At 34.6% G+C, this 25,089-nt stretch overlaps 4 protein-coding genes across 10 annotated transcripts; 2 read left to right on the forward strand and 2 right to left on the reverse strand.

Moving 5' to 3' along the window:
- The first annotated feature begins 2,811 nt into the window (after nt 1-2,811).
- Nucleotides 2,812-3,655, forward strand: LOC7488602 (uncharacterized). Its single transcript, XM_002301721.4, has one exon. It carries the CDS (start codon nt 2,860-2,862, stop codon nt 3,454-3,456), a length of 597 nt encoding a protein of 198 aa, XP_002301757.2. The 5' UTR covers nt 2,812-2,859; the 3' UTR covers nt 3,457-3,655.
- LOC7488603 (putative pentatricopeptide repeat-containing protein At2g01510) lies at nt 3,640-6,851 on the reverse strand. Its single transcript, XM_002302976.4, has one exon. It carries the CDS (start codon nt 6,716-6,718, stop codon nt 4,274-4,276), a length of 2,445 nt encoding a protein of 814 aa, XP_002303012.4. The 5' UTR covers nt 6,719-6,851; the 3' UTR covers nt 3,640-4,273.
- Nucleotides 6,852-7,886: 1,035 nt separating this feature from the next.
- LOC7462446 (uncharacterized) lies at nt 7,887-9,944 on the forward strand. 4 transcript variants are annotated; one of them, XM_024596179.2, is made up of 2 exons: nt 7,887-8,974; nt 9,662-9,944. In XM_024596179.2, the coding sequence occupies exon 1, from the start codon at nt 8,048-8,050 to the stop codon at nt 8,966-8,968; it is 921 nt and encodes a 306-aa protein (XP_024451947.2). In that variant the 5' UTR covers nt 7,887-8,047; the 3' UTR covers nt 8,969-8,974; nt 9,662-9,944. The 4 variants fall into 4 exon arrangements, with proteins under 4 accessions (XP_024451947.2, XP_024451946.2, XP_024451948.2 ...); XM_024596178.2 differs by having other exon boundaries at nt 9,678-9,944; XM_024596180.2 differs by having other exon boundaries at nt 9,750-9,944.
- Nucleotides 9,945-14,456: 4,512 nt separating this feature from the next.
- Nucleotides 14,457-24,082, reverse strand: LOC7462386 (ATP-dependent DNA helicase At3g02060, chloroplastic). 4 transcript variants are annotated; one of them, XM_052450231.1, is made up of 14 exons: nt 23,345-24,082; nt 22,909-23,134; nt 22,302-22,523; nt 21,906-22,040; nt 21,081-21,205; nt 20,303-20,442; nt 19,721-19,791; nt 18,372-18,533; nt 17,749-17,835; nt 17,479-17,652; nt 17,119-17,163; nt 15,842-16,198; nt 14,947-15,324; nt 14,457-14,879 (listed from the first exon to the last, which is right to left on the reverse strand). In XM_052450231.1, exons 1-13 carry the CDS (start codon nt 23,932-23,934, stop codon nt 15,223-15,225), a joined length of 2,436 nt encoding a protein of 811 aa, XP_052306191.1. In that variant the 5' UTR covers nt 23,935-24,082; the 3' UTR covers nt 14,457-14,879; nt 14,947-15,222. The 4 variants fall into 4 exon arrangements, with proteins under 4 accessions (XP_052306191.1, XP_052306189.1, XP_052306190.1 ...); XM_052450229.1 differs by having other exon boundaries at nt 15,022-15,324; nt 22,278-22,523; XM_052450230.1 differs by having other exon boundaries at nt 14,457-14,946; nt 15,022-15,324; nt 22,278-22,523.
- Between the last annotated feature and the right edge of the window lie 1,007 nt (nt 24,083-25,089).

The following is a 25,089-nucleotide window of genomic DNA, read 5'->3' on the forward strand; positions in this document are numbered from 1 at the left end:
TTACTAAAAAGCCGCAAATTTTATTTATATTTAAATTCATTTTGAGTTTGTAGGTTAGAAGTGGAGTTATTGAGGAGGTTTCTATGGTTTTTTTTTCAGGTGTTTTTAGGTGAAAAATAGGTTCAAAGTTGGGTTTTCGGATCCAAATTTCCCAGGCCCTAATTTTTTCGATCATTGAATATAGTCGAAATTTGTTTTAATAGAGTAAACATTACCTGTCTAAATAGACGACGTGTTATTTATTTGTTTGCTTTTAAAAAGAAGCAAACAAACAATGTCGTCTGCTTGAGTTAAAAAAACACACGCGGACTTGGACTTTTGAGTTCATGGGCGCGCTTAGACTCTTACCTTTTTAGGGTCAGGCCATGGGCCTCATCGTCTAAGAAAGCTCAAGAGCCTAGGCTTGACAATGTTGGCTTTTCCTTTCTCTTTCTTTCTCCTAAATTAATTTTTTTTGGAATATCTTTTATATTTTTTTAACATTCTAAATTAAATCCTTTTTGTAATAAAGCAATTACAATGATAGTTTAAAAATCACATGATGATACCTTGCTTTTCAAATAAGTAAGTTCGAAGGTTTTAATAGTAATGTTAATAATTATTTTATAAATAATTATATGTGAAACTAATATGTATATTTTTTTTAAAAAATCTCTCATAAATATTTAATGATACTTAAATAACTTTTTTTTTTATTTTAAAATATTTATTTATTTTTTTTAAAATTAACTATTCCTTTACTTTCATATTCAGTACCATAAATTTATCAAAATATAATTTTTAATTTCTTTTCTATTCGAACTTATTTTTCAAATCAGGATAAGTCTTTATAAAAAACCATACTATTAATAAAAAAATAATTATATATATATATTAAAAAAGAAACACTTAAACAAAAACAAATTTAGCTAGAGGAACTTTTTGAAAAGATTTATAGAAAAAAATAGTTTAATCGAATTGGCCTCAACAATTTCTTGAAAAAAATTAATTATAACTTTTTTGAAACTTTTTCATGTCAAAAATGCATTGTTTCTTAATTTGTTATGAAAATAATTATGTCTTCATGTATCATATAAATTGACTTATGTACACATACCAAAGTTTTATTTTATAATACAAAATTTAAAATTAAAGAAATAAAAATTAATAGCATAAATACTACCGTGGGAATAACAAGAAACAACTTCTATATTATGGTATCTCGGACATCACTTAGAATCAAGATTGTCAATTCTGTTTTTGATAAGTATTTTTATTTATTAATTGAAACGAAATGTTTCAATTTTAAAACATTTCAGCATGTCATTTCAAGATTGTAATATATATATTAATTTCAGCTATTACATCAATGCGATTATTAAAGTAAAATGGAACTTGAACATCACAGATGCCAATCAAGATCACTGGCCCAATCAAGTCAATCATAAAGTATAAACAGTGTATTCTCCATGTGTGTGTGTGTGTGTGTAATTGACTGGTAAGCTCATGGCTTGCAAATACAAGGACATAGGTCAGAGTCTTGTAGGCACCCGCTTCATCAGGAAGAAAATATAATGAAAGAAATGATGAAGTGAGGAATTCAATTGCCCGCTCCTTCAATACCATTTTAGAAGGTTCAAGATAGTTTCATGAACTAATAATCTCAAACTGAAGACTTCAACCACCGTGCTATGCAATAACATCCAGACATGTAACCACAGTATAGTTATTCCACCACTTTTATCAATACAATTGTTAATTATACTTGATCATAAAGTTCATGAACAAGCCAATTTACCTTAGATTGCTAATCCTAGAGACTATAGAATCCGAACTGTGGTTGGAATGTGACTTCAGTGATGGTGATAGTGCTGGTAATCATTATGATGAACATATAGATATGCTCAAGTTCCGATCAAAGACCGCACAAGGGAATGGAATTACGAGCAGAGATTTTTCAAATTGAATTAAAAATTTAAAACCACTCGTACCTTGAGGATCTGAGTATTTATGGTCTATGCAGAAAGTTCAATACTGTTGAACTTCCAAGACGCTAGAATAAAGATACTGGAAAGTTCAATGCATCTAGAAAGAAGGTTCCAGATAGCTTTGTAACAGAAGCCGTTTTAATTCCGTACTTCGAACCATGATCAAAATACACTGCATCTAAGAACTTCTTTCAACTCTAAGATGAACTGAAATACCACTCTAAATCAATTCTTGCACACACCTCCTTAAGAAAGCTTAGATTACTAGATCAAAGTTCCAAGATTGTACCTTATAAAGAACAGACAAGAGCCAGGGATGGAAGGCGGAAGGTGATGTTGCGGCAGTGCAGCATGCAAGACAGCAAGAGAGAAGAGGGAAGATTGGAGGGGGAGGTTGTGAAAGACAAGATGCTGATTGTAATTGTTTTGGTTGGGAACTTGAGATGAGACTGTGCGAGGAAGAGAAATTAGGGATTGGTTTTTGGTACAGACTTCAAACTTGAGAGAAGAAGAGCTTTTATACGTAGGTGGTTTAGTTAATGAAATCGAACTTTAAGCCCGAAACGGTATATATGGAAGGAGACTGGAAAGTTCTGCCTGAAATTTGTCTGGAAATTTCTGGAATAAGAGACCGAGATTTTAAGTGAGGTGAAAATTATTCTGTTTTGTTTCATTTCTTGAACTGGTACGAGATGTTCCGGTCATTCCGGCCGAAATGGAACGAATTTATAAAGAATTCGTTTCAGACAACCCGATCTCATAAATATCCAAACCCGAATCCGCCCCGTTTTATAAAATATCCAAACCCGTAACCTCCCCGGCTAAAGTATAAAAACCAAAACACACCACATTTTCTCATTAGGGTTTCAGAAAAAAAAAACAAACAGCAGCCATGGCTTGCACGATAGACTTACGCTTCCTTGACGAAGGCTTCGGCGGCAAGACCTACAAGCGTAAACGCGAACATGAAGCGCTTCAACTAATCACCACCGAAACCACAACCGCCGATGCATCGATGGAGATCGACGCACCACCGGCAAAGCGATCGGCAATACCTTCAACGGATAATCCAGACAAACCGGTAGCCGTGGGAAAGCCAACATACGATGGGGTCATCGCAGGGAAGGTGTCTGGACGGAACTGGAAGCAACCGAGGAAACAGAGAGCGTCGGCGAAGCAAGTGAGCAAGAGGGGCACGAATTTCGAGGAGAGGCAGAAGGAGAAGGAGATAAAGAAAGCATACAGAGAGAGGAAGAATGAGTTGAAGGAGGAGATTAGGAAGAATAAGGTGGAGAAGAGGAAGATGAGAGAAGAAAGAGAGAAGAGGAAGCAGGAGAATATATTGAGGTCTGGTACTAAGTTGCAGAAGATCACTAACCCTAAAACTCTCAAGAAGATTGCTAAGTCTAAGGATAGGAAGATGCTTAAGGTTGTGCCTGATGAGCTTGTTAACAACAACAAGAAGAAGAATGCTAACAAGAAGGATTAGGGTTATTTTTTTCTTCTGGGTTTTATGCTAATCTTTTCCTACTGTTTATGTTTTTATCTTAGATTCACTGCAAGAATCTTTTTTTTGTTTTTTCTGGAGAGTTTTGGTGTTCAAATCTAATGTGGGCATTCAATGGAAATGCTTACTGTATCCTAAAGATTTGGAAATGGCAACACAGTCAAATTCTTGCTTGCTTCAATGGTTTTCTTTAGGTTTTTTACTGTGGAGAACAATGCATAGAGAGTTAAGGATGACAGAATTCTGTATACAATTGAATTAACAATGTTTCCAGTCCATGAAAAGAGAGTGAGTGTAAAAGAAGGCGAGGTTCGAGCCCGTGCTGGCGTTTTTCTGGTTTAACAACATTACATGATAAGAGAGTGAGTGAGAAGGCAGCATCAAGCACAATTATGCAGGAAGGCCGATTCTTGGTTGGCAAACTCGGTGGGTTTCAATGGGGTCGGTTCCCAATTTCCCCTCGATTGTGCACCTGGGCCTAGTGGCCCTGTGATTGCCAAAAAATAGGCCGGCAACATCAGTTGTCGTCACGACATCAGCTCAGGTTGTCGGTCCTTTCTGAATGCTGACTTTCTTCAATACAACGTAATAGATAGCAAATCCTGTGTTCGTATGTATAATCCATTTCTTCTTTCTCAAAAGAGGCTGCAAGGATTGGTAAAAAGCAACGCGATAGAGATGGATTTTTTGCCAAGAGTTGCACCTTCCAGAAGAATCTGTTCACTCTTCAGCTATAACATTGCTCGTGCAATCTTGGAGAAAGGAAAGTAGAGCCTCCCTAAGTTAACGCCCTCAGCATTCACCAATAATCCCCGCAGGAGCAAGACCCATCTCTAAAATGATGGAACCTGTTTGAATCCCTGACTGTAATTTCCCTTCCAACGATTTTTGAGATCACCTTGATCGCAGCATGGCAGTCTGTACAAGCTCGCAAGTTCTTCATCACTAGGATTGGTGATCCCTCTGGAGTATTGATTAGTGCGAATGCTATTGCTAAGCGTTCACTGTGATATTTAAGAGAGTCAATTTTGCTTTCTTTATCCACGTTCTGGTGGGCACAACTGATATCAGGATCGTACCCTTCCTTTTCCATTTGCTCTGCCAACATTTCAATCTTTCGTAGGATTTCCAACTGCTGTGGGTGTTTGTCATCATTTGCAGAAAAAACATGGACCTTATGTTTAATTTCAACCCAACTATATGCGGGAAGCTTACGGACTCCTCGATCCCTCATTGCCTTCTTCACTTTAACTACACTGTCCCATTGACCAGCTTCTGCAAAGATATTGGACATGGTGACATAAGGGGCAGCATCTCTAAGCACCTTCATATTAAAAAGTTGACCAGCTGCTTTTCTAGCCAGCGCGTAGTTCTTATGAATCCTACACGAGTTCAAAACAGATGTCCACACGATCTCATCCAGTTCAAATGGCATCTGACCCATGAGCTTCTCTGCTTCATCAAATCGTCCACTCCGACACAATGCATCGACCATGGCCGTGTAGTGTTCTCTCTTAGGAGCTAGATTATAGACACCACTCATGTCATTGAAGTATTTCAATCCTTCTTCAACTAATCTGCAGTGGCTGCAAGCAGTTAAAATGCACAGGAAGCTAACTGAATCAGGTTGATAACCTGACATAATCATCTCTTCGAAAGATTTAAGTGTGCCCTTGCCATCTCCATTTTGTGCATATGCCGACAATAAAGCGTTCCAAGTAACTACGTTCCTTTCTGACATTTCTTCAAAAGTTTTAATTGCATCTTTAATAGAGGCACAGTTTGCATACATGTCCACCAGCGCACATCCTGAATAAACATTCATGAAACCTGATCTGATTACGCAAGAATGTAACTGTTTCCCCAGTAAAATTGAAGCCAGATTAGCAGAGGCTTTTAAGACACAGGCAAAAGTAGCCTGGTCAGCACTTACATTAGCTCTGCGCATCTCATAAAACAGTTTCAGGCCATTTTCATGGAGTCCTCTCTGAACATTAGCTGAAATCATGGCTGTCCATGGAACCGTGCTTCTACTGCTCAGTCTCAAAAATATCCTGTCAGCTTCCTCAAATTTGCCACACTTAGCATACATGTCAACCAAAGAATTTGAAATACGAAAATCTGGATCAGCCATTGAAACAACGACCTGGGCATGAAGTTGCCGACCCATTTGCAAATCTAATGAACTTGCAGCTATGCTTAACATGGTTGGAAAAGGGAAATTCTTGCGATCAAAAGTTGTAAACTGAAGTTCCTGAAAAAGATCAATTGATTCTTTTACTTTTCCGACCCAAGCATATGCTGTGATGATCACGTTGTAAGAAACACCATCCAACTCCGGCATCTCATTAAAAAGCTTCCTCACTTCATTCACACAATCATGTTTTGAGTAAAAATCAAGGAACGCATTCCCCACAAACACATTCCTAATAAAACTGGTCTTCACAACAAAACCATGGATTTGTTGCCCAAATGCTGTGTCATCTAACCCTACACTGGCACTTATAACTGCTGCAAAAGTAAAATCGGAAGGCTTGAAACCTAAATTTTGCATTTCCACAAAAAGCTCAATCGCTTCTTCATTCAACCCATTGTTTGCATACCCTGTTATCATCACATTAAAAGAAACAGAATCCCATCCACACATTTCCAAAAAGAGCCGACGAGCTGAATCTAGGCCACCTGTTTTAAAATAAGAATCAAGCAATGTATTGCAAACTCTATGGTTCAGATGGTGACCAAGTTTGACAATCTGGGCATGAGCCTGATATAATTCTTTGGCCACTTCGAGGTCATTGCACCCAGTTAAAAGAGTTATATAGGTGACATAATCAGGCTGAGAACCGGACCTATGCATCTCGGCAAAAAGCTTAAACGCATCTCCAAAACGATTACTCTTCGAATACGCACCAATCATAGTTGTCCATGCGACTACAGTGCGTTCGTCCGTATCGTCAAAAATTCTTCTAGCAACTGTAAGATTGCCCGATTTGACGTATCCAGAAATAATAATGTCTATAGAGAATGAGTTTCTGTTAGGCATTTGATCAAGCAATTGGCGTGCTTGACATAACTGCCCTCTTTCGGAAAGATCCTTGATCATGAAATTGAAGCGGCTCGTGATGGGGTCGAAACCCGTTTTAACGATTCTGGCATCGATGCAGGTCTGGAGAGTTTGACGTGAAGAGGCTCCATGTAGGGTTTTGAGTTGATTTGCCCTGAATGGTGGTGCTTTCACTTTCATGGAAGAACAAAAGAAGAAGAAGAAGAAAAGAAAAGTTATTCGCGCCGTGGCCTCTTAATTTAACCGTTGCAAGGGATTATTTCATTCAGAAATTAACATTAAAATTAAATGAAATTAAATTGAAAAAAACAAACTAATGGATACTTGCATGGTGAATTGATAAATTTGCCTTTCATTAACAAAGCTAAATCACTTGATTTAGGGGAATATAGTCTTTTACACATGTACTTTTTCATTTTTTTTTAATTTTCTTAATTTATTTGAGTTTTTTCAATTTATTCTCAATATTTTATTTTATTTTATTTTTATATTAATTTTATTTTTAATTAATATTTTTAATCCTTTGATTTATTTATTTTTCTTCATTTTTTCCTTCAATATTTTATTTAATCTAATATCCAATTTTAATTCTTATTTTTTTTTTATCATTTTCTTAATTTGTTTTCCATTTAAACTCTAATTATTTTCTTTCATTTATTTTTTGTAAAATGTTTAGTCCTTATTGTTTTAATTGTCAATTTTTTCTAATTAAAAATTTCACTTTGTTATTTTTTCATGTTTATATTTTATGGAGTAATTTTAATATGATGACCCAAGCCACTAGTTTCAAAAATTAATCTGGTTTAAGTTTGTTTTTTTTTAATTCTTTTTAAAAATATATTAATTTTTAATTTTATTAATAGACATTGATTTGTTGGGTCTTAAGTTTTATAATTTGTTCAGCTTTTCTTTTCATGGAGTTATTATTTTTATTTCGTATATCATATTGCAAGTTAATCGAGTTAGTAACTCGAGTTTTTTTTTTATGAAATTGGCTTCATTTTTTTAATTTTATTCTCTACTATTAAATTAATTTTTCACTTCTCATCATAACACATTTATACCTTACTAAATTGCAAGCACTACTAAATAATAGTTTGCTAAAGAATATAGATATTTTGAAGGCATGACTTAGAAAATTCACGATTCAAAGCTTCGATTTTAAGTTGAATTAAAAAAAATATTAACTCTATGAAACCTAATTGTTTCAATTAGAATTTTAAAAATTTAATTTACCCAACTAAATTCATTCCTAATTTAATTAGTTCAATTCCAATAATTTTTTTTTTAAATACTAATTTAATATAAATTATTACTTTAGACCGATTCGTAATTCAGAAACTCTAAAAAAGATTTCCATGAGACCCCGAACTAGTTGACCAACTAAAGCTCAAAACAAAAGTCTTCAAATGGCTTGGTTTTGCTGCTGATGGTTGCTTGTTTCTCTTGAAATGTCTGTCACAGCCCGATCCCAAAATCAGTAGAGGAAGAAGAAGAAGAGAAGAGAGAATGGGAGGAGGTGTATTTTACTACATATTCTCATCAGCAGCACTGATAACACTAGCACTCTACCATCTCATCTCCACCACCACCGCCTACCTCAAATCTCCACACGCTTACATCGCCAAACCCTACTACCCTTTCTCCTCCTCCCATCGCTTTAAATACCTCCAGCTTTACCTCCTAATCCTCTGCCTCCTCGTTGCCTTCGCTCACCAAACCCTAGTTTCCTCCGACTCCGACCCTCTACTCAAGGGGAGTACACCTGTCCACCGCTTCACCTCTCTCCAATCCGCCGCCGTCCTCTTCCTCTTCCTCATCCTCTCCCTTTCTCTCCTCATCTCCGACTCCACTTCCCTCCTCCCTCTCCCTTCCGATCTCTTCTTCGCCCTCGCCTCCGCCGTCTTCTTCCTCCAGTCCTCATCCTCCGCCTCCTCCGCCTCTGTCCAGACCTCCGATCTCCAAGCCAAATGCGACTCCGTCTCCGCCCAAATCTCCGCCCTCGCCGCCCTCCTCTGCCTGATCCTCGCTTGCCAGCCTAGAATGTTCGTTGCGGATGTGGGATTGGGCGGGGCTGTTTGCTTGCAGGGACTCTGGATGCTCCAGACCGGACTCTCGCTTTACGTGGACGCGTTTATTCCGGATGGTTGCCACAAATTGCTGGATGTGGTGAGTGGTGTGGAGGGATCGACGAAGTGTGAGTTGGAGGATTCTAGATTGAGAGCGGTGGCTATTTTGGATCTGGTTTTTGTGGTTCATGTCATGTTTGTGGTGCTCATTGTTATGGTTACTTATGGTGTTATTGCTAAGAGTTATGGGGTTCGAAGATTAGGAGGATCTTACGAGGCTTTGCCTACTGCTGCTTCTTCAGTTGCTGATTCTTCTTCTAATCATATTCAAATGAAGGCCTTGACAGGCACGCAGGCCTGATCTTTGGTTAGTTCATTCTTTCTTTCCTTCTATTTTGATATGAGACGATGATGATGGTTATGCTACGTGGGAATTGAAGAAGAAAGAAAGTTACTGTATCACTTCTTTTTACATTTTACGTTGAGTGATTGAATGAGACATTGTAACCTCCTGAAACTTGACCAGTTTTTGTGTATACAAACCCTTTTGCTTTTTTATTCGGTAGCTCTGTTTCTTTATATCCAATTGTGTTGATTTTTGAATATTTGTGTGTGTTTCTTGATTTCTTACTTGGTTAGCATGCCTTTCAATGACTATACTCAATTCTTCTTCAGTAGATTTTACTAGGTGTTTTGAGGTTCGAGTAAGGTGAAACTTGTTTCTGTTATCCAGATATCCAGCTGTTGCTCCTGCATTTTTCTTTTCCTGCCCAAGATTGCATTTTGTAACAATGAGTAAGCTGATAGGCACACTATTCAGATTTTGAGATTTGTGGTTGCCAGATTATGAACTATGTTGTATCCCTTGAATGTAACTTTATAGAGAAGGCAATGCACAATGAAATACTTGGGATGACGCATTGATAATTGATGCTGCTGCCTTCCTACACTCCTTTTGTGCCTGGCATCTTAAATTTAACGCCATGATATAAAAGAACTATGACTTGTTGGCTTCTCAAGAGTATCTACTAGGTTTGTTATATGGTCATTACAGAATTTTATTGTCCCAGGATCAACATAGGTGTGTCAAAAAGTCTTTCAGGAAAGTGATAGAATTCTCATGCTGGTGTGGTGGTTTCTAGGTTGTGATCAGGGCAAAGATTTTCAAGGCTGAATACAAAGGCAATAGATTATATAATATCAACTTGTAGTGAGTACTAGCGTTTCCTTGGGATATTGACCCTGTTAAAGGACTGTTGAATTGGTTGTCTTTCTATGTTTCCCTCTACGGCCATCATTATTTTTAAAGGCAAGGTCGTTTTCTTGTTGCTATGTTTGCTCTCTGAGTTGAATGCGCCAAGCCTCAATCATTCTCTTTTGGAGTACATTCTTGGTGCTTCCTTGGGGCCACCTGATGGATAGCTACCTTCCCCGGGATGTCTTTGAGGTTGTCTATAGTTAGACTTGTTATTTTTATTTTTGGAAGCACTTAGACTCTTGAATTTGTTGAAGGTCTTTGGGTGTTCTATCATCATATGATCCAGATTACCAACTGGTGAACAGTTCACTTTTGGCGGAACTAGCTGAATCAATTTATCCTTCTAGAGAGTCAATAGAATGAGGAGAACGTTTAAGTTTTTTGAGTGACTTGTCTAATTTCTCTATGATGTCTTGCTTCCTCATACTTTAATTTGTCCAGTGGACAAATTGGGCAGTTAGCATAGAAAATTAAAAAAATTCTCCAATTAACATGGCAGCAAAAAGATTTGACGAAGTAGTATACTTTTGAATGTCGTGATCTTAAACCACAACATTAATTGATGTCACACAACCGTGAAATATACAAAAACTTAATTGATGTCTTGTTCTAAACCACCGACATCAATTAAGTTCCCCAGTAAACAACTATTGAAGAAAGAGCTGGAGTGTTTAGTTATGGGAAAGAGATGCTGGTCTGAATTTATGAGGGGTAAGAGAGGGTAGAGGTCGGGGCAGGGACAATTCTCATGAACATGTGGAGTGTGGAGTAAATGCTGGTTTGTAAATAATGTCTAAAGGATGTTGATTTCTGTCACCACCACACAAAGAAAAGTAGAGGCAGAGAAGAGTTCATCATATATCATTCTAATCATCCTCTGTGTAGAAAACGTGTTGGGTATGAGAATGGTTAGAAGCGTGGGCTTGTTATTTTTTGAGAGAGAAGAGGGTTGAAAACCATTCCACTTATCCGCCAAAAACTAATTGAAGAATAGGATGTAATAACTTGCACGAGGAAGAAAGTCAAATGAGGATTTGATAATTTAGGTAATCTGTGAGTGAGAAGACAAATCAAGGATGAAAATTTATGAAAATTTAATTGATTTTGAGTTTAGAATTGTGATTTCAATTAAATTTTTTGTTGATGTTTTGAATAGTAATATTTATTATGTATTTTTTTTTTAAATCATGATATTTAGTAAAATTCATGTTTATGTTTATCAAACGTGCAAGGTGAAAATATATTATTTCATTAATTTTTTTAAAAAATAATGTTATTTTTACAAAAAAATTTAATTATTGTGTTAATTAAAAAAAAAACCTTAGTTTGTTTAATTTCCTCGCAAGGTAACGAGATAAAAATTTAACATGTTTGGTCAGCATAAACGGAGACGACGAAACTTAATTTTGTCTGTCCCCGACACATACAGAAATTGCTTATATAATTTCTAAAATTACAAGTCATGTCCATCAAGGTCATCGATTCTGCACGGATTGTTTTTTACCATTGTATTTGATGAAACAAAAATAGGATAAAACACCTTTGAAAGTATAGAAATATTCAGATATTTTCAATGATTCTTTTAATAGAAAAAATTTAAATCATGTAAGGATTGATTTTATGTAATTCAATCGACTTGATAAGTTTAAAGGTAACTTGGACAATCAGTAAAAATATATTTTAATTAAAAATATCAATTAAAAAAAAAATCGGGTCAGCTTAGGTCAACTTGTTAAATTCACGACTTGAGTTATCAGACAAAGTATATCAAAATAAATTATATATGAAGGTCAATTTTCAATTAACTCAAAATTAAAGAATGAAATTGAAAAAAATAATCAATAAAAAAAATAAAAAAAAATAAGTTAACTCTGAGTTAATTTGTCAAATTCATTACTTGAGTTATGAGATTGTGATAACTCTATAAAAAATAAATTGAAACAAATTATAAAGCTCAATTTTCAATTAATCTAATGTTAAATGATGAAATTGAGAAAAAAAAAACAATGAAAAAAAAGACACAAAAAACAACATGAGTCAACTCAAATTAACTCACCAAACCTATGATCTGGGTTAAAGAAATAATTAGAAAATAAAACAGCAACTACAAAAATGAGTAATAACCCCCAGTAAAGACTGCTATGATTCAATTCAACGTTTTGTTCGTTTGAGTTTGATTGTGTCATAGCTTTATAATTAATATTAATTCAGATTAGGTTATTGGTTGGTGAACTGCATTGTTGATATTGACTCCAAAATAAAAATGGTAGGTACAACTAGTCCGTGAATAGCAAGCCATCGTACTCTAAAAATTAGATAAGTTTGATCTATAGTCATTGGGCCCTCCTAACCTAAAAAGATCAATTAAATTCATCAAGTTGTTCCAAAGGATCAAAACGACCGGTTATTAAGGGAATTTCTTATTAGCTCTCTATAAAATATTCATTTGGACGAGGGCTTCCAAATACATCATAAGCTAAACCTGTGCTGACGAATACCAACCTGCAATGAACAGGGAAGGTATGGTAATGGTATGAATGACCCAATATCGAATGTTGGTAATAATATCAGCAAAAGAACGTTCTCCTGTGCTTCTAGACATGAGACCGAGATAAACTCATAAAAAGCAAATAAAAAAAATGTGTTAACGCGTCTATTCGACTTTCCTCACTACAGGTTGACTAATTGTTTTTCTAACGCAGAATGTGTTGGTGTTATTAACGTGTTTTTTGATATTGAGTAAAAAATATAATCGTGAATCAAAAAGTCGATGTTAGAATGTGTAGGTGTTATTAACACGTTTTTAGATATTGAGTAAAAATTATAATTATGAATTAAAAAGTCGATATTTGCATATAATCAACTATAGTAAAAATTATATGCGTTAATAAATACATGTAAGATCTTAAACTAATTTTTAATGTAGCAAAAGAATAGAACACTGTTGTAATTATTACAATGAAACATCATTTTCTTAGTCGTTGTATAATATGTTTTTTAAAAAAAGTGTAAAGAAAAAAAAATTACAAAAAATGAAGATAAGAAAAAAAATGGTGATAAATAGGTTAAGTATAAAATGATAAAAATATCAAATATAAAGAGAGAAAAAAAAACTTGTTTTCTAAAAAAAATAAAAATGATAATGATAATTTTTCCATCACTACAGTAAAAAATTTATCAAAATTTATAATTATACTATTTCTACACAAAAAATCCTTTTTCTTTATAATAAATGAATAATTTATGCGTCGATTAATTAGTTTATAAATTATTTTTAAATTTAGATTTATGTGTAGCCTTGCTGCGCGCACCTACACGCCTAGGTTGTCCACGAGGAAACTGGAGCTCACAATATCAAATTAGATAATGACAACATTTATGTTTCCATAGAACACAACAGATACTCGACAAAGTGATTGATTAAGATGTCGTTTAGTTATTAGAAACGAAGAATTTTAATTTCAATATTATGTTTTCGAATAGTAATTGGATGAAATTTAAAAATAAATAATTATTAAAATATCGATATAATCAACCATGATTGTAATAAAAATAATAAGAGTGAATAATAATAATAATATAATTTTCTTGATAGAATTTATAAATTTCAAGAACGTTTTTTATTTATGGAAAAAAAATAACAATTTAGTAAAACTTTATTTTTCTATAGTGGGTTGTCTTTGATCGTTGAGAAAACAAATTCAATTTAGTTCTTGAATCTCATTCTTAAAGTTTTCTATTTTTATATTTTTAGTCCTTGTAATTTTAAAATTTTATGTTTTAATCCTAAATTTTATTTTTTTATATTTTAATCTCTAGATATTGAGATGAAAAAGATAAAGTTGCTAAAAATAAAGAGAAAAAGGTTTTAGACATTCACATTTTAACTAAAAATAATATTGATCTTGATGTTAACTGTTTTAAAAAAGTTCAATTAAGGTGATTTTTACCCTTTAATCATGTTAAAAAAATAAATTAAGGTCCATGATCTTTGTTTATTTTGTTTGGCTTTTTATTTAAACTGATTAAAGATTATTTTGGGAGTGTAAATGAGCTTATTATAGTATTTATGATTTTTTGGAGTTTCTTTTTTTGTTAAAACAAGTTGAAATTTAAGTTTTAGCTGTTGAAAATTCATGTTATTAATAAAAAAATTCATCAAAACAAGAAAAAAAAATGCATAAATAAGAAATGAGGATTTTGACTAAATAAATAAATTATTTTCTCCAAAATCTTAATCTTTTAAACTCTTTCAAATATTTATTTTAATTGCTTCAAAATTAAATAAAAATTAACTTTGAAAATAGTTGCCATGCCTCTATTTTTTCCTTCTATTTAATAGTTTATTGCATATATATTATCATGAACTAGCAAGATACTTTGTAATCAAAACTTATAAAACTTTTTAATATATATCTATCTTTTACTTTTTACTAAATAAATCAATTTTCACTCTAGTCTTTAATTAACATTAATATTTTTTTTATATAATTTATTAATTTATATATTTTTTAATTTTTTATATTAAACGTATGCACTATTTTTTCACTTCTTAATTAAAAACAAATTATGATATAAAAAAACACATTCGTAACTTCAGTATCTACCCTTTTTTTTATATATTAAAAATTAACTTTAAATACCGCTGAACTTTTTCAAAGGGACAAAGGATTTCTGAAAGGAATATAATGTTTCGCTAAATCACCTGTAAACAACAACGAAACCATCCATCCTTGTATCTTGCATTTCTCAAAAATACATGCTAAGATGTAGTTAATACCATTAATGATTCCTTATGCACCCACCAGGTTCTGCAAAACAATAGGGAAGCTTCTTCGAGGTAATGGCATGGAAAATGAGCAGAGTTCTATCCCCTTGCTGAATTCATATTGTTCATCTTGGTCATGCTGAACGGATGGTATGATACTTGTCATCATTGCCGATACGTTGTGTCTTCTCTGTGAGAAAACTGCTCTTTGTATCGGCGAGAACAGCTAAATCCAACCATTATATCCTGCAAAATCAAAGCTGGTCAAGAACAGTGATGATTTGCGCAAGAAAAAACAGCTTCTGTGACTCACCTTGACATAACAGTACCTCAGTACAATCCCAACCACCTGCCATGACTTGGATATAATACAGCTTCTGTGACTCACCTTGACATAACAGTACCTCAGTACAATCCCAACCACCTGCCATGACTTGGATATAATACAGCTTCTGCAACCGAGCGGTTTAGATCGGAGTGTAATGAAACATGGAGTTATGCATTCTTGTTTCACCTCTTCAAGAATCACTGATGACACTGTGCAAAAGGGAAAGTTGATGGAAGAGCTAATTCTGCAGAGCAAGCAATACTAGTATTTTATAAGGGCAGGCAGGCAAGCATGAAGTTCTGCTATGCATTGAAAGACCCAATTTAGCAGTTGCGCTCTCGGTAGCTCCAGAAGAAGTTCAGCCTATGAATAATTAACAAAGAAAAGTAGATAAATAAATGTAAAAGACTGTTTAATTTTAAATTCCAAAGACAGCTTTAAGCAACCATAAATTTAAGTGATAGATTATATCAGTGCTGTGATTAATCAACCAAGAACAATAAATGTTAAAAGAAAAATTTTAAACTACTAATAGAGCTTTAAACAATCCTAAATATAACTGGTAGAGTATATCAGTTCATTATCTTGAATCCATAGAAGACAAAAGGAGTGAAAACTCAGACTACATTAATGATGTTGAAAGTGACCAGCATGGAAGAGCATAAAACATATTGTCTTCACTCCCCATTCTCCAGTTAAATCAAATTTAGGTCAAGAGTTTCCGTTTATTTCCTTTCTTCACCTCTACGGAGGCAAGGACATTCATGTTTATCACATCATTGAATGAGAGTATGAGTGTCAAAGAAGAGAGAACCAATCAATATCGGCACAATGCTACCTATCATAAAGGTAATCCCATAGGAAATCTTGTACAAATTACCTTTATTTGGTTTCCATCAAAAACCAAAGAGTTTCTGTGGATATCAGATGACATTGAATCTGCCATCAGCTTAAAAACCTTTTTACTCATATTTGTTTCCATGCCAACCATCTTTCCAGATGCGTAAATTCTCATTATCCCAATATCTGCTGCCATTCTCCTAATGTAAAGCTTCTTCAATAGAATTTCCATAGAGCAAGGCTCTTTTCCATATTGGCAACGCAAATTTTCTGTAAATTGCATTAAACTCCAAATATCTGTCTCTGCAGCTTTCTCAGCTTCATTAATAATTTCCATGGGGTTCTCCAGGGAATTTATGTAGTCAGAAGGGAGATGAGGGTTTATATTTAAATCAACCTGGCATTGAAAATCACAAACAAGGGATTAATTTGAGTTAAAAATCATTGCCAGTTATAAACTCAATAGATCTAATGCTACATTGCATTTTACACATCTGTCAACACTGGAAATTGGAGGTTCAATGAAAATTGGTAGTTACTTCAGTAATGTAGATTCGATTATGAGCTAACATATAACTCTGAGCTCAATAAAGATATTGCTATCAGAAATTATTCTCATCAACCAAGCTAACTAGTCAGGACAGTTGACATGTCCATGTTGAAATCAGTTTTCACTTTACACTTGTAACCAATTATTACTGTATCATACCAAAAGATTAGTGCTCCTGGTTATGCTTCTACCAATCAATTTTCACATTCTAAGAATGTGTTTGTTTAAGGGCGCACCTTTTGAAAAGTATGAAATTCATGCACAAACACATTCTAAAGCTTTCATGCTATAGTCTGCAAGGCCAGTCTCTTATTCTCTAATGACAAGCTCCCTGAATCTTTGTGCCTGTGTGAGAACTTATTGTTATATATATATATATATTTCTTTTTGATGAGTGTGTTCCAATTTCATTAGAGTTTTTATGAAGGTAAGATTTGAACCTAATAGCTCACCCCTCTGCCCTCTTGCTTATGCAAGCTACAAGCTCATTAGAACTTGTTCTTATTACAGAAACTCAAGAGCATGAGCACACATTTCTCAAGACACATAAAATGGAGATTTATTATTTTTTCTGTCAAGAGGAAGCTCCTTTCAGAATTTTCAAAACCCATTCTTTCATTAGAATCTCAACATAAGCAAAATGATGCCAAAGGAAATTTAGAAAATGGCACCCTAAATCCTCGTAGTTTCCGTATGTAGTTTGCTTACAGGTTAATAAAACTTAATTGTATTCTGACAGAAAATATGCCAGAGATTAAAGAAGTCACCTGTACTGACTGGTAAGGAACTGAAATTACACGGTGCTCGTCAACCTAAAAACAAAATTCAAGAGGGTTAAGGGAAACAAAAGCAGCAGCACAGAAATTTGAAGTTTAAACCAGGGACACTAGAAATATGACCCAATTACTAGTACATATACTGAATTCACTAGCGATCTTTTTGTAGAGCAGAAACTGTGCTGTTGGTTTCCTTGATCTATCCAATTAGACTAACACAACATGATGAAGACTGGAAACCGAAAAAGAACCAGAATGCAAAGATATCCAAAACATTAAATACATGACAATTAAACAAAGCTTCTTCTTTCTCATTGTATAAGATATAATAAAATCCATCATGAAGCAGACCTTGGACAAACTTTCGAAAAGCATTTCAAAGAAGAAATCAATTCCAACATTCCCAACATCCCCGGTCTGTTGCTCACCAAAGATGGTACCAAAGCCTCTTATACCCATGTCTCTCTCTGCAAGTTGGAAACCTCGGCCAAGTTCTTGGCATTCTTCTAGAGCTGCTAGCCTCTCCTGAAAAGTCAGATTGCAAAAGTTACTTGAAAATTGTAGTAATGATGATCATCTAGGTGAACTAACAAAAAGAAATGGATGTATTGCAGAGCATACCAGCGCTTGATCAGTTAACATTGACTTGTCAGGGTAAAATAAATGCGCATGAGCTTCCTTATCTGCCCTGCCCACTCTTCCACGCAACTATTGCAATAACATCAAAGATTGAAAACAAGATTAAAAATTTTCCAACAACAGCAAAAACAAGATAAAGAATTCTAGACACATTCCGGTTTCTTTGTTCCATAAATCATTGAAGCTACTTACTGGTTTTACATAATTGATATAAAGAGGTCAAGGGATGAAGAAAATAACTTAATTCCACAAACACTTATGCATTAGAGAGATCTACAAAGATAAATGCATAGTTTAGGAGGGAATAGGGAAGTGGAAAAGCCAATTTTTCTTCTACTTGTAGGAGACATGAGACTTATTTTGAGTAAATCTAATGCTATTTTTTAGAAGGTGGGGAAAAATAGCGAGGAGCAGAACATATATGAATGAGTTGTTAGCTTGGGGGCTGGAGCTGCAAACAAAGTGAAATAACATGCTTGAGATCTCATAGTTTTGAGAAGAGTTTTCAAAATAAACAAAAGAACGAAAGCTTTTGAATATTTTGTGAGCATTTTGAAGAAATGTCTAAACAATTATTAAACAAGAGAAAGCGAAGAGGGCAGAACCTGATACAATTGAGCTAGACCAAATAGTTGAACATCCTGAATTATGATGGTATTTGCATTTTGAATATCAAGCCCGCTTTCTACTATATTTGTGCATATAAGAATCTTAATTTCACCTTGTGCGAATTGCTCCATGGTGTCCTCTAGCAGCTTTGAGTATTGCTAAACACACAAAACAAGAAAACAAAATCACAATGTGTGGGAAACCAAAAAATAAGTTTGTATGCTGGGAAGAATTAAAACTAAAAAACCATAGAATCTGAGTTCTGATCAACACATGACTTTCCAGGTTAAGTCACTCTACTTTATGAATAGACCAAGAGAAAAGGTCCATATCCCCTTTTTTAAGGGGCGGGAGATGGCCACCCATAAGGAGTTAGTGCGGCCCGCACCAATTCATTCAAGAGGTGGTGCGCACCAACCCCTCATGTAGGAATTAGTGCACTCGTATAAACACCTGTCATTTACAGCATGAGTTGAGCACCAAGCAAGCAGCACACCAAGTCTCACTATGGAGACTAGATGGTTGGTGCATTCCATCCTCGTATTAACAAGGACTTCAATCTCTATATATTTCTGAACAGTGGCGCTACCTTTACTAACAAAAAGCTATTCCCTTTCTTTGTAACATGCTGCAGAAAAGTCACACCAAGGACCACGACTAGCAAACAGTAGCTAACAAGAAGGGTTAATGGTCTAACCATAATGCAATAGGAGATGTGACATGGAAGACTTGGAGTAGGGTTCGTTAAGGTGATACCTAGCTTGGCCTTAACCTTTCCTAATGAAATGAGTGCAAACAGGTGTCTTCTCAAGACACCCAGCAATCATGCTCCTACAATCATAACTCATTCAACTTGCAAAAAACATGAAGACAACCTAAATACATATATGCTAATACAACATAAATAAAACAAACAAGCAACCTAAACATGATTCCTAGAGACAAGCATTAAACAACAACAACAACAATAATAATAAGCGTGCAAATTTAAGACAAGGAAAAATCATATATAATAAAATAAGTTAATTTAAGTCATGAAGTTTTGAAAACAATTTTTAAGCTTAAGAGAGGAGAAAGAAGGTTTTCTTTAAAAAAAAAACATGGACTTGAAATTAACAGAAAGTTGCCTACTCACAAAGGAGAATCAAATACAACATAGTTCATTGTTCAAAACAGAAGGGAAGAAAAGGAGTCAATTTTTTAAGCAATGAAGTTCAGTAATTATACCTAGCTATGGTAACACACATTCAAACATGGAACTTTGGGTGGTCTAGGGTACTTTAGTATACCCGCACAAAGATGATTGCCAGTTAAACATATAACATTTTCTTATATAAAAAATTACCTGCCCATGTGCAACAGCTATTTCAACATTTGAAAATGATTGTTCAAGGAAATCCTTCACTTCTTCCAGCCCTGTTAGGTAAGAATGAAGTAGATATCCACATCATCAAAATGAGAAAATCAATCAACTTTTGAAGTATGCTAGGAAAACAAACCACAGAAAATGGCCAAATAATAAACTTTTTCATATTTAATTTTGGCTCTTACTTTTTGTGTTGATAGTTGTAAATGAAAACGTTTGGCAATGTACCAAACAAATCAGCTTATACTAAGTTTTGCAAAGAAGAAAATTCATTATCCTTGATACAGCCTAAGCAAGATGATAGATGAATAGAGTTATGTACCAAACAGGCGATTATATATGATTATTAGCTGTACCAATAGTATATTGTGCATGTTTAACCCTGTAATCCTATTTGTAGTATACAGAACAGGATTGAGAAGTCTTTGCCTAAGTATTCACTCATGTCCATCTTCTAGAGAAAGGTATGTATTCACTCTTTAGAGGGAGAGAGATGTGTTCCGAGACTGATTAAAATTCATTTTGCTTCAAAAAAAATAATAAAAAAAAGGTACGCAATACCTTTAATACGAGGCAAGACATAAAATACTTGACCACCACGGTCCAGCTCATATTTGATCGCTGATATTAGCCTCTCTTTACTGTATGCTGACAGATGAGTCTTTATAGGAACTCTTTCTGGAGGTGGAGTTGAAATTAAACTGAAAATGTAAGTAAATCATTAAGGTTATCAAATTATAGATCAGCAAACCAGTAATTTCAAAAAATGTTCTAGGAAGAAAAGATCCAAGTCTTCAAACAGTACAGTAATTTTTAATATCTTCAGATCATTATTTAGGTTGCATCCTATCTGGATTTATGTCCACAATAGATATCCGACAAAACATATTTCTATAGTAATAGACTTTTATAACACAATCAACTTAACAAAGAAGTGATCCTACATCATCTACAAGGATCCTATTTCAACATTGTATGCTTCCAATCTACAATGGTAACTAGAACACAAGAAAATGATTACAACGATTATGCATGTATGCGTACCATACCATTGCAGACTTTAGATGGTCCAAACTTCTGAGTTTTAATAATACAATACAAGATCCTAAAATCCTACTTCAATAAAGGACCAGAGTCAGTATTGCAAGCTCATCCATGATGATACATTTCATGTTAAGGGGAAATGACTTTCTAGCACTGACTTTAAATTTACATTTTACATGGTTCAGCTACTGGCCATTTAGAAACTCAATACTGCCTGGTTAGACTAAACTAGATGTCTGGATCCAGGATCTACTCTGGTAGCAAACTCAATACACATTTGCCTCAGTTATGTTACCTCGCATCCCGAAATCCAGTCAATGCTAAATAAAGTGTCCGAGGTATAGGAGTTGCAGTGAGAGTAAGAACATCGACTGAAGTTTTGAATGAAGCGATTTTCTCCTTCTGTTTGACACCAAATCTCTGGAAAGCAAAGAACATTACACATCCAGATCACAACAGAAACTATTTCAATACAATTTGCAAATAATGGGAAAAGATTAGGAAACTAGAGCTATCAAAATAAGTTCAAAAGTGTAGTCACACAAATTCTTGAGTGCATGCACAAGCAATGGATACTGCATGCCAAGCACCGACTTCATTGATTAGTTGGATAAAATATAACATTCAATTTAAAGTGTTGTGTAGCCTGAACATCCAATGACACCCAATTAACCTAACGACAAGTTCTTCATTTACATTGTAACAACTTCAACAGTGAAAAATATAAAGGAAAATATTAAATTTGAAAGAGCTCTAAAGCTTGAATGTCTACGACACCCAATAAAATGAAAATTGACATGCATGATTTGTTTTTAAATTAAAGATCAAATCTAACAGAGGTATGGTAGTTACGTCATGCAATTTGAACCTACTCTTGCATACATCACATTTTGACGCATCCACATGACGAATTTGAAATTTAGATACGTGTGTGTTTACATATAAGGAGCTTAAAGTCACACACCCTAGATTCTTTCTTTTCCTTCTCATTAGCAAAGTCATGGTTGATGGAAAAGTTACCTTTACCTTTTCTCTTATTAGTTGTCTAAAAGGATCTAGTAATGTACAGCAACAAGGCAAAGAACATAGCACATAATTGAAATATGCTTTGGAGGCAAACCTGTTCTTCATCCACCACAAGAAGACCTAGATTGTTATACACAACACGACTTCCAAGAAGTGAGTGAGTTCCCACGATAATGTCCAAATGACCATGTTTAGTCATTTCCAAGTACATCTCTTTCTCTGCTTTACTCTGCAGTAACAGGTCTGGCATTCTTAAAACCAAAGTAGTAATTATAAATCAAAAGAGCATACAACTGACGGTGAACTGTATGACTGATTCCAGAAATGGTTGTCAGACCTTCATAATCAGCCAATGAACGCTATATCAAGAGATATCTTGTCTGAATTTTGTTCATGTTAAACACGAATAAGAACATGAGCTAACTCTTAAGAAACACTGAATTGGCTAGAAAGATAAATTACATGCCTGAAACCGACTCAGAAGCGCAACCTTGATATGGGGATACTTGGAAAAGCGTTCTGAAATAACGTCAAAATGCTGTCTGGCTAGAACAATTGTTGGTGCTAAAACCATAGCTTGTTTTCCAGCTGAGACAACACAAAAGATGGCACGTAAAGCAACTTCTGTTTTACCAAACCCAACATCTCCACAAATTAATCGGTCCATTGGAGTTTCTCTCTCGGTTAAATCCCTCATGACGTCAATGAAAGCCTGGAACGAGTATCCAATTTGTGAGCACATGAAAAGAAAAGGTAGCAGAAAAGGACAACACTTGTTTAGATAAACTTGTTAAGTTTATTGTGTCATGTGTGATGAAATAATGGATGTTGAACCTGTGAGAAGGGAAAAGAAGGTGTTGAATTCTGTGAAAGCTATGGCTATATCTATGGCTGAGGCTTCCTATCCCCTCCAAACAAATGAAAAATAATTGTAAATGCGAACATCATCTCGACAGTAACTAGAAACAAAATTGGATTGTCTTGCACTACGCAAAGAGTATAGGCATTTCATTGACATAAACAAGGACGCGTAAGAAACCTCTCATCCAGATTTTAACAAGGCAGTGAAGTAAATATTTGCAAGATAGAGTAGCTACCTGCTTCTGATCTGGTGTGGGTTCGTAAGGAAACTGAGCAGAAAAGTCAACCATGGCAGGAGTCTTTGGGTAGGGAGGTCTCCTTTGTTTTAGCCTATGTAAATACAGCTCCATTAAGTCAACCACCATTTTCTGTATTGCAACCTTTCCTTTCGTCTTTCTCCTTTCCCAGGCACCATTGTCGCTCAATTTGCTCAAGGTCCGAGGCTTTTTCGTATCATTCGGGCTGGAAGGACATGGTAAAAAATCATGAAAAGATTTTTACATGCCAATTAGAGAATTCATACGGACTGTTTTGGCAACAGAATACACCAATGAACTTAACTAACAATTTAAAATAAATATCTTAACAAAACAAGCAACAATTTATCAAACATTACAATAAATAAGCAAGCTGGACATGTAAAATCAGTTCAAGAAAATAGAGAAAACATACAGATTATATCGATAAAGCATGCGAGAAGCTTGCTTAACAGGAAGCTTAGCCATCCCATCAGCATATTCAATGAACACATATTCAATAGCCTCGGAAGAACCCTTTGACATATCAAACTTAATCCCAACAAACCTCCCAATTCCCACCTTCTTATGCACAACATAATCCCCGGAACTAAGCGTATAAGGGTCCACCTTGTAACTGAAAACATCCCCTTCTTTTGCTACCCTGTCGCCTTTCAACTTCTGCAATCCTCTCTGCTGCTGCTCTTTCACCATCTGTATGTACTGATCAGCCTCCTCAGAGTCCATTATGGGCTTCGAGTTTGAGCCCTCTCTCTTCCCATGGTGTTGGCGCCGAATTCTCTCGTTGAGGATGGAGATGGGGTCCTGCTCCGACTCAATCTTGTATTTTGGGGTGGTGGTACGGCTGGAGAAGGGAAGTGCCGTTTGGGTGTGGGCGGCATTGGTGAGGGAAAACGATGGTCTGTGCTTGTGGCGACAAGGATACTTCAAAGAGAAAAGCTTCCGCGGCTTAGCAGAGGAGTTGAGCTTGAAGATAAGAGGTGTGGAGATGTCAAGAGAAGCCATTGAACTTGAAGATACGAGGGAGGAGGAGGACGTGTGTGTTTCAGTTCAGTTGAAGAATTGGGACATGTGTGTTTTCGTCAGTGGTTAGAAGAGGAGATAGATAGCCAATCACTGGAGGTCTTGGAGAGGTTTAAGACAGCATCAAATGTTTGGCATGGTTATATCAAAGATTGTGTGTCAACTTTTAATCCATTAGAGTTAATTATAACTTAGTCCCTATAGTTCTTGTAGTTTCATATAACGTAGTCCCTATAGTTTAATATAGTTGATTAATTAATCCTTGTGGTTTCAAACTAGTTGTGGACCCTTGCTGCATTGGAGGCTTTTTTTTTTTTTTTTATAAAACACGATGCGCAAGTGCAGCAAATGCGTTTCAAAGAAGAAAAACAAATTGGAGATTCGAGTTATATAGATTAATTTTATTTTAATTAGAGAATAAAAAAATAAACTATAATATCAAATGGATTAAATTAAAAAAAATAATCAAGATAACCCAAAAAAAAAATTATAAAAGAAAACAACGATGTAGTTTAATTTCCCGTCCATTAAATATGTAATGATGAAATTGGATGAAAAAAATGAACTAAACAAAATTGTCTCAAGTCAACTAGAGCCAACAAAACAAACTTGTAACCATGATAATTAGGGTCGGGCCAACATGGGTTATCTCACCAAATCCACTGCTCGGGTCATGAGATTAGAGTAACCCGATAAAAAACAAAACAACTCACAAAGCTTTTTTTTTAATAAAAAAAAATCTCAACTCGCATTAACTTTTCAAATATGTGACTCTAATTATTATATTGAAAGTATCCTATTTAAAAAAACTATAAAACTCAATTCCTAATCAATCAAATGTTGAAAGATTAAATTGAAAAAAGAATTACAATTATACAAAAGAATTAAAAAAATAATAATTAAAAGAATGAGAATCAAAATTGAAGTACAAAATAAATTTTATATTTGATTGAATGATGAAATTGAAAAGAAAAATCAATTTAACAAAAGGAAAAAAAAAATTAAGAGAATGAGGATAAAATTAAAATAAGATCATCCACATTATTTGTTTGGGAAGATTATTATCTAGTTGTAACATACTCACACCTGATTACTCAAAAAAACTCATTATCGCAAGCTCGACTACATCAATGTCAC

The sequence above is a fragment of the Populus trichocarpa genome, chromosome 2 (genome assembly GCF_000002775.5).
Source record: "Populus trichocarpa isolate Nisqually-1 chromosome 2, P.trichocarpa_v4.1, whole genome shotgun sequence".
Lineage (NCBI taxonomy): Eukaryota > Viridiplantae > Streptophyta > Magnoliopsida > Malpighiales > Salicaceae > Populus > Populus trichocarpa.

Excerpts from the sequence above, each read along its gene's own strand:
- LOC7488602 (XM_002301721.4), top strand. The coding sequence starts at position 2,860 with ATGGCTTGCACGATAGACTTACGCTTCCTTGACGAAGGCTTCGGCGGC.
- LOC7488603 (XM_002302976.4), bottom strand. The coding sequence starts at position 6,718 with ATGAAAGTGAAAGCACCACCATTCAGGGCAAATCAACTCAAAACCCTA.
- LOC7462386 (XM_052450229.1), bottom strand. The coding sequence starts at position 23,934 with ATGGCTTCTCTTGACATCTCCACACCTCTTATCTTCAAGCTCAACTCC. Across the intron at positions 22,041-22,277 it reads CGCTTCTGAGTCGGTTTCAG|AGTAAAGCAGAGAAAGAGAT; the intron begins GCATGTAATTTA and ends CTGTTACTGCAG. Across the intron at positions 15,325-15,841 it reads TTGATGGAAACCAAATAAAG|GCTGAACTTCTTCTGGAGCT; the intron begins GTAATTTGTACA and ends AATTATTCATAG.
- LOC7462446 (XM_024596179.2), top strand. The coding sequence starts at position 8,048 with ATGGGAGGAGGTGTATTTTACTACATATTCTCATCAGCAGCACTGATA.